At 48.6% G+C, this 8,917-nt stretch overlaps 1 protein-coding gene across 2 annotated transcripts; it reads right to left on the reverse strand.

The window, feature by feature from the left end:
* Positions 1 to 570: 570 nt before the first annotated feature.
* Positions 571 to 8,394, reverse strand: LOC111151311 (nucleoside diphosphate kinase A). Of its 2 annotated transcripts, none has more exons than XM_022509213.1 (5): positions 8,349 to 8,394; positions 6,295 to 6,424; positions 2,843 to 2,944; positions 1,710 to 1,822; positions 571 to 878 (listed from the first exon to the last, which is right to left on the reverse strand). In XM_022509213.1, the coding sequence occupies exons 2-5, from the start codon at positions 6,418 to 6,420 to the stop codon at positions 761 to 763; spliced, it is 459 nt and encodes a 152-aa protein (XP_022364921.1). In that variant the 5' UTR covers positions 6,421 to 6,424; positions 8,349 to 8,394; the 3' UTR covers positions 571 to 760. The 2 variants fall into 2 exon arrangements, with proteins under 2 accessions (XP_022364921.1, XP_022364923.1); XM_022509215.1 differs by having other exon boundaries at positions 6,295 to 6,438; positions 8,349 to 8,377.
* Between the last annotated feature and the right edge of the window lie 523 nt (positions 8,395 to 8,917).

Here is an 8,917-nt window from a genome sequence, read left to right on the forward strand (position 1 = left end):
CAAGTACACGACGCAGCATTGTGAACAACGAGACCCAGGGCTGTACGTTAGATTTCTAGTTTAGACTTTTAAATAAAAGAGAAGGAAATTTCCATCTTGCCTCTATTAAAGCAACCAAATCAGCGCCCTAACAAATCAAAGCTACTCACAAGATTTCACCTGCTTTTTCTGACATTCTTCCAGGGCCAGAGGCCCACTATCCGGCTTTTCTGTTTTGGGAGTAGTTACAACTTCTCACACTCCCCCATCCGCTGAGGCCCTGAAAGCTTCTCAAGATCAGGAAGGACATCTCTTATTTCCAGGGAATCCTCTGCCCCCAGTACAATCTCGGTAACAAGCAGATCTTCCTAGATAACTACTGACTGGCTCGGTGCCAAGAGCCGATGGGATACAGGAGTAAAAGGAAGGATGGGCAAAGAGAAAAAGAGAGAGAGAAAGAGATCTCAGGCCAACAAAAATAATTTACATAGTATTTACACTCTCTGTCCCCTCAGGTTACCCAGCGTAAATGGGAAAGAAAAAAGAATACGAAGCAAGAGGGCATTACAAAGTAACCATCTCGAAGAATCCTATGTTGGGATGAAATATTTTAATTTGACGGCAGCACATAATACTGTACAGTGAGCACACCCAGCTCCAGGAAATGCCCTCCAGGTTAGAAGGAAGGTCTCAAAATTAAGTGAATTTGTGAGAGCCTGGCCCCCTGCTCAGGGGAGGGAGAGGGAACGGAATGAACAAAGCATGGAGGTCTGCTCTCCGGTCACTCGTAGATCCAGCTCTGAGCGCAGCTCTTATAATCCACCAGCTCTTCAGGCTGGAACCACAAGCCAATCTCCTTTTCTGCACTCTCCACAGAGTCGCTGCCGTGGATAATGTTCCTGGATGGGGGAGAGAGAGGGCCGTTACCGAGACCCAAAGGAGTCAACAGCCCAGAAGACCCCCGGCTCCCAGTGCCAGAAAGCTGACAGCCCCCTGAAGCAGAAAAAGCCAGAGCCCCCTGCACCTGAGTCCACAGTAAAAGAAAAAGCCCACAGCCGTGGTTCAGGTGAGGGTGAAGAATGCCCTCCCTGTGTTCCAGTCCTCGGAGCAACACCGACACAAGACGAGAGGGGACTCTGGCCAGCATTCGGTGCTGTACCCGGTTCTACCCTCCCAAGCCAGGCGCAACCACAGGGATGCTGACGGCCGAGGGCAGAGAAGTCACCAAGCCAAGCACCAATTTCAGAGAGAAAGAAACAAAAGAACTGATTTTTAAATTGATCTGCCTATGGTATCATGTCCATCCCAGCCTCAGAAACCCAATTGTTTGTTTTTTTTTTTAAGATCTTTTTTTCTTTTCTTTTCTTTTTTTTTTCAATTTGACAGACAGAGATCACAAGTAGGCAGAGAGGCAGGCAGAGAGAGAGGGAAGCAGGCTCCCCGCTGAGCAGACAGCCCGATTTGGGGCTCGATCCCAGGACCCTGGGATCATGACCCAAGCCGAAGGCAGAGGCTTTAACCCACAGAGCCACCCAGGCGCCCCTCTTCTCTTTTTCTTTTCTTTTTTTTTAAGTAATCTCTACACCCAAAGGAGGGCTGGGCTCGAACTTACAACTCCAAGATCTACAGTCACATGCTCTACCAACTGAGCCAGCCAAGAGCCCGAGGAACCCAAATGCTTATGTCACCTAACTCAGATTTTGGAAAAAGGCAAAAGCACCCACTCCCACCTGCCAACTTGGATGCAGAAGTCCCCACGGATGGTCCCAGGCTTGGAGTCTGCAGGGTTGGTCTCCCCGAGCATCACTCGGCCTGTCTTCACCACATTCAGGCCCTCCCAGACCTCCAAGGATAAAAGAATATATGGTCAAGGAAGAAAACCCACCTCAGCAGAAAATCTGGAATCAATTCAAAAAAAAGAAAACAAAGAGCCCCCTTAACACTGAAGGAATAATTATGGAGCAGCTACTTGTTCCAGCACTGGGAATACTAGTCTCCCTGCTCCCACTCCTGCTTTTCTACAATCCATTCCCGACAGAGCAGCCGGAGCAGCCTTTTAGAAATGCCTCGTTAGACCTCCCCTAGCGTCTGTCCGGGAGCTCAGGAAGTGCATGGCCAGCACAGCCCTGCCTGATCTGGCCCAGGCCCAGGCCTCTGAACCCTTGTCATCTGACCTTCTCTTTCATCTACCAGGCTCCAACTGCTCCAACCTTCTTTCTGTACTTCAGAAAGTTCAGGTCCTTTGCACATGCTGTTTTCTTGTTGAGACTGTTCTTCAGCGTGATTTTGTGTAAGTCTGGCCCTTTCTTCTCACTCTGATCTCAGTTCAAAAAGCATGCTCCTTAACCACCCAATCTAAAGTGGCCATTGCTATCCCATCAACCTATTTCATTTCTGTGCATATCACTAATCATTAGCATATACATACGTATTTTTTCTTCATTATCTGCCTTCAAGATGTGTAAGTGAGCAAAGCTATGAAAATAAGTACTTATTTGTCTCATTCATGACTGTATCCCTGGTGTCTGGAAGAGAGCCTGGCACAATGATAACCAATACATACTTGGAGGAAAATTACTGCAGGAAGCAAGACACAATCTCGTTGCCCTCCTGAAGTGTAGAATCAGGCCGACGTCTCCTGATTGCTCCCAGCTATGAGTCACTGTGGGTCCTCAGTTTAGCAAACAAATACATCGTGCCTTCGGTGGGTCAGAGAGCTAACTCACATCCTAACTGTACAATCCTCCCAGCCCCCATTTCCTCTGTATCAGTGAGGACCTGACATCAGAGGCAGGAATCACACGCCTCACACTCGGCTCCCAGTGGAGTGGTTCACATCCATATCTCACCCATGCACACTCACCATGGCAACCACGGGCCCTGACTGCATGTATTTGACCAAGCCGGCAAAGAAGGGACGGTCCTTCAGGTCGATGTAGTGCTCCTTGAGAAGGTCTTCAGAAGCCTATTGTGCAGGACAAAGAATGAGAAATGGCCCCCCAAGCCTTCTAAGAACTAACAATCTAGTTATTTCCCACTCACTGCTGTGAGCACTTGGGGCGCCTGGGTAGCTCAGTTGTTAAGCGTCCACCTTGGGCTCAGGTCATGATCCCAGGGTCCTGGGATCAGGCCCCGCATCAGGCTCCCTGCTCAGCGGGGAACCTGCTTTTCCCTCTCCCACTTCCCCTGCTTGTGTTCCCTCTCTCACTGTGTCTCTCTCTGTCAAATAAATAAAATCTTAAAAATAAATCAGTAGGGGCGCCTGGGTGGCTCAGTGTGTTGAGGCCTCTGCCTTCGGCTCGGGTCATGATCCCAGGGTCCTGGGATCGAGCCCCGCATCTGGCTTTCTGCTCAGCGGGGAGCCTGCTTCCTCCTCTCTCTCTCTCTGCCGGCCTCTGCCTACTTGTGATCTCTCTCTGTCAAATAAATAAATAAAATCTTTTAAAAAATAAATAAATAAATAAATCAGTAAAATAAAATGTGAGCTCTTAGTTCACTGATTCTGTTGTGACGCAATCCACTCCCACCAGTACCAGAGGTGAGTGATGCCAGAGAGACTCAAAGTGTTTCAGCTTTGTGCCAATTCCCCCCCTATTGGCCTTGATTGATGGGAATAAAACCACAGAACATTAGAATCAGATCCGGCCATGCCACTTTAGACAGTAAAACTAACAATACGATGAATTTCCATTCATTGAGAGCAAGCCTCAACTCAAATGTCAGAGGGAAGTCGGGGGTGGTGGGGTCTTGGCATTCGACAGGAAGCAAACTGAACCCAGCCATGTCCCAGGGAGATGGCACGTTTACTCAGGAGAGGAAGGCCAGGGACCAGGTGGGACAACTATGTGGTCCCCACAAGTATTTCACAAACCACTCAAAAGTACATGACATCCAGCAATAAAGAAGTTTGCTGAAGAAGGACTTAGAAACTCTCCCTCTGCGAGGCTGGTGTGTGGGGACAAAACAAGTCAGCCAGAGAGCAAACCAGCTGCTTGGCAATTCCGACTCCCTCAGCCAGGCTCCCTCAAGGCACACAGGCTCGTTCAGGGTCTGACAAGGACCCTTCGTTCTCCCAGTTCTGCACCCTGCGCGCTGCACTCACACCCACAACTGCGGACAGCCGCTGCCAGAAAGCACAGCCAGAGCGGCCCATCACTCTGCCTCCGGTTGGCTGTTCCTTGCCAGAGTAAAAGGACACAGCCAAGTGACCATGCCCCCTCAGCAATTCACTCTTGGCCATGCCCCAGTCCCAAAGGAAGACTGGTAGTGGTGATCTCCCAGCACACGCTCACTGGTCCTGTCCTTCCCTCAACTCTTTCAATTCTACTAATTGGTTCAAATTATTTTTTGGGGGGTGGGGGGGTTCTGGTTATCTTTATTGTTTTTTTAAGATTTTTTTAACTTATTTACTTAGAGAGAGAGAGAGAGAGAGAGAGAGGGAGCGAGCAGAAGCAGGGGGGAGGGATAGAGGGAAAAGCAGACTCCCTGCTGATCAGGGAGCCCAGTGCAGGGCAGGACCCTGGGATCATGACCTGAGTTGAAGGCAGATGCTTAACCAACTGAGCCACCCAGGTGCCCCGGTGTTGGTTATCTTTAGTCTGTGGGACAGATTACAGGTTTTTTTTTGGAGGGGGGACATCAAGTTTTCCCTCCCTTCCCTCCCCCATGTCAGATATAAACAACTTGGCAAACTCCTGGCAGCTGTCCCTCCTCCCATTCTTCCTCAAGCCCACATCCTTTTTTTATTTTTTTTATTTTTTTTTAAAGATTTTATTTATTTATTTGACAGACGGAGATCACAAGTAGGCAGAGAAGCAGGCAGAGAGAGAGGGGAGCAGGCTCCCTGCTGAGCAGAGAGTCCTATTCAGGGCTCGATCCCAGGACCCTGGGATCATGACCTGAGCCAAAGGCAGAGGCTTTCACCCACTGAGCCACCCAGGCGCCCCTATTTTTTTAATTTTTAAAAAATATTTTAGGGGCACCCCTCAATAGTACAGATAGTACAGAGCCTATCACAGGGCTCCATCCCATGACCCTGAGATCACCACCTGAGCTGAAACAAAGAGTCTGACACTTAACCAACTGTGTCACCCAGGTGCCCCCTCCTTTTCACTTTCTGAAATATTGCCTTGCAGGTAGGTGTCTTGCAAGAGTTTCTGCTCTCTGCTGTTTTCAGGCAGGCCTCCCAAGGGCAAAACCACAGCTTTCCCCCCAACATGCCCTGATGGTGCCTACTAGACAATAGACACTAAGTGGACAGTAAACAAGGATGGAAAGATCTCCTTGCTGAGGATCAACCTGGCTCAGAGAGGGGGGTGTGGGAGGGGGAAGAAGTTCTCTGAAATTTGCTCAGGAAGCTCAAGACCAGGAGCTCAAACACACCCACCAGGACTCTGAGTCAGAAAGCACAGTGCTCTCCTGAAAACAGTATCGCACTGTATGTGAACTAACTAGAATTTAAATAAAAATTTGAAGGGGGGGCACCTGGGTGGCTCTACCTTCGGCTCAGGTCATGATCCCAGAGTCCTGGGATCGGGCCCCACATCGGGCTCTCTGCTAGGCAGGGAGCCTGCTTCCCCCCCTCCACCTCTCTCTCTGCCTGCCTCTCTGCCTACTTGTGATCTGTCTGACAAATAAATAAATAAAATCTTTAAAAAAAAAATTTTTTTTGAAGGGAAAAAAAAAAGAAAAGAAAAAAGGGGCATGTGGCTGGCTCAGTCAGTGGAGCATGTGACTCCCGATCTCCTGGCTGAGTTTGAGCCCCACACTGGGTGTGGCGATTACTTAAAAATAAAAATCTTAAGGGCACCTGGGTGGCTCAGTGGGTTAAGCCTCTGCCTTCAGCTCAGGTTGTGATCCTGGAGTCCTGGGATTGAGCCCCGCATCAGGCTCCCTGATCCTCAGGAAGCTTGCTTCCCCCTCTCCCTCTGCTGCTCCTCACTGCTTGTGCTCTCTCTCTGTCTCTGTCAAATAAATAAATAAAATCTTAAAAAAAAAATAAATTAAATTAAATTAAAAAAATAAAAATCTTAAAAAAAGAAAAAAGAAAAAAAGAAAGAAATCACAGTGCTGCAGTAATATGCAGAATCTGCATTGCTAAGGGAAAAGAGAGGCTATTTCCCGAAGTCCCAGTAGCTTGGTTTGTTGTAGGATTCCTACTGGATACCAAGGAGTTTCCAGGTTTCTGGACTTATGTGTTGCGGAGAAAGCTTAAAAAAAAAAAAAAAGAGGGAAGGGGGAAAAACAAGGAGGCTAACCTACAATCATCCTCTGACCTCCAAGAGAACAGAAATTTGAAGAATGAAGTCCACTTACCTGAATTAATTTCATAGCAACAAGGCGGAATCCCTTTTGCTCAAAACGCTTGATGATTTCTCCCACGAGGCTGCGCTGGACCCCATCAGGCTTGATGGCAATGAAGGTACGTTCACAGTTGGCCATGGTCCTGAGGATAAACAGCTGGGAGGATGAAACAGTACTGACTATCCTGCCTACATCATTATCCTTCTCAAGCGGATTACCCCATAAAGCTGGTTTAAATCTGTCGTGCCAACTCCAAGTCTCCCTGGTAAGAACCCAGTTCCTAGTGTGTTCACCATACTGTGCTACTTTGAAGGCACATTTTAAAGAAATAGGTATAGACAACGTTCCTGCAATGGTAGTTGTATTTGCCAATAAGAATAGTGTGCTATAGGGGCGACTGGGGGGGGGCTCATCGGTCCAGTGTCCAACTCTTGATTTCAGCTCAGGTCCTGTCTCAGGGTCGGGGATCAAGCCCTGCAATGGGTTCCACGCTCAAGGCAGAGTCTGCTTCAGATTCTTTATCCCTCCCTGCTCAGGCGTGCCAGCTCTGTCTCCCTAAAATACATAAATAAAACCTGAAAAAAAAAGAAAGAAAAAAAAAGGAATAGCGCGCTATTGCACAGTATGAACGTGTTCGCCACAAGGAGCAGCACTGAAAAAACTCTGGACTAGCACATGTGTAAAAAATGTTCCTAAGGAGAAAAAAAAATTTCCCTAAGCAAAAAACAAACAAACAAAAAACAAAGCAAAAACAAAAAACCAGGGACTATTAATTCTATCCCATTTGACTTAAAAGCTACTATTAAACATCTATTTTGTACTCAATACTGTGGCAGAACTAAGGGAGGGAACATGAAAAAAAAAAAAAAGACACTTTCTGAATTATCCAGAGAACGGAAACTACAGCGATAAAGCGGCAGTCAGGTGCAAGGCAGAGTGAAACAGTTTGACCCACTGCCACAGTCATGGTATTAGAAATGGAAGAGGTTTGAGAGATGATTTCGTTATAATCCCCTTAATTTTACAACCAAACAAATCTAAAGCACCAGAATGAGGTCCAAAATCCCGATTTCCCAAATCAATACAATTTATGCTACATCATAAGACATAATGAATATTCAGGCCGGTAAAAGGGGAATGATGGGAGAACTAGAGACGTTGGTAATATCTGAGATGGGACATCAGGCAGGAAAGAGGCCCAGACAACCTCCATCCCTGACCCTGCCTTTTACAGAGAAGATTGGGCTCATGACCTGCTGTGATTCCACAAGATGGGAAATGAGGAGGCCCCTGACCTTGAAAGACAATCCCTAATGAGGATAGCCAGACCACCTCCTGGCTCTATCTTCCTGTACTTCAGTTAATCTCTTTTTATAGCACCTTAATATATTTTAATTTGTTCGAGTTGCTGTCTCCCCACTGGCCTGCGGCCTGTATACGGGGCTGGTTTGTGCCTGTGTCTCTCCCTGGTACCCAGCCACATGGCCTGGCATTCGACACGAGTAAGGAAAATGTCTTACTTAAGTCGTAATCGCCCTGCCCCTCCAAGAAAAAGAGACAAAACCCAAGGACTGGCAGGAACTCCTAATGCAAGCTCGAGACTAGCATGGATTCGGGCTAACGAGCCACAAATCATCTCTATACCCATACCTTGTACACCTATAAATGTCCTCCACACCAACTGAGACACACACACACACACACAACTGAGACACACACACACAACTGAGACACACACACACACACACACACATTCATTCATTCATTCAGGAAGAACTCGCTGAGCCCCCACTCCGAGCCCAGCACTGCACGCGACAGAGACAAATAAGGCACAACCCGGGTGGTCGCGGCCCGATGGGAAAGTTAGCCACGGACAAAGGCAAGTCCACGTGGCGTGGGACGTGCGCTGACAGGTCTGCACCTGCCCACCGGCGCTGCCCTGCCTTGCCCTCCCATCCGATCCCTCTGGCCACGTCTCAGGGCCGAATTCATGCGATCCCGTCGCCTTCCTCCCTCCCCCGATCCCAGTATCCCTCCTCCTTCTCAGGACCCCATACCCCTCTCACCCCTCCAGCTGCTCCCGCTGCAACTCCTTCTGGGGACACCGGCACCGGAAACACGCCCCAGCCCCACGTGGTTCCTGAAACCCACAGGCGCGGAACGCTTCTTTCCGGATCGGCTGCCGGGGAGCCCGTTTTGCAGACCACCACTCGACCACGCTTCCTCTCGGGAGTCGGATGTCATTCTAGAGAGCAACATTCCGACGTTTAACTTCCGGCACTGCTTTTTCTTGCTCTTCCGGCACGCCGCCCTTCCTCGCCTCCGCACTCCCGAAGATTCTCTGACTCACTTCCTTCGTTCTCGAGTAGGTTGGCTTCCCGAGAGGTGGCGCTCCCACGTTGCGCGAAGTCCGAACGGGCACCTGACCTAGAAGTGGGTCTTTCTCACTTTCCGTTTGCTCCTTCTTCCCAGCGCATCAACACTGCATTATTGAGTACCTACTGTGTGCGGGACACTATTCCAGGGCCTGAGGTTATGGCAGTAAACTAGGAGGCTTTGGTGGGGTTGGGAATGGGGACAAAGAATAAACAAGCAAACTGATATGTAATACACTGCATTATGTTAGTGCCGTTAA

The sequence above is a fragment of the Enhydra lutris genome, unplaced genomic scaffold (assembly GCF_002288905.1).
Source record: "Enhydra lutris kenyoni isolate GAN:26980312 unplaced genomic scaffold, ASM228890v2 scaffoldscaffold26, whole genome shotgun sequence".
Taxonomy (NCBI): Eukaryota; Metazoa; Chordata; class Mammalia; order Carnivora; family Mustelidae; genus Enhydra; species Enhydra lutris.

Coding starts and splice junctions, on each gene's coding strand:
- LOC111151311 (XM_022509213.1), bottom strand. CDS start 6,420: ATGGCCAACTGTGAACGTACCTTCATTGCCATCAAGCCTGATGGGGTC. Junction 1,823..2,842: donor CAGGGCCCGTGGTTGCCATG/GTGAGTGTGCAT, acceptor TTATCCTTGGAG/GTCTGGGAGGGCCTGAATGT. Junction 879..1,709: donor TTCTGCATCCAAGTTGGCAG/GTGGGAGTGGGT, acceptor TCCCCCATCCAG/GAACATTATCCACGGCAGCG.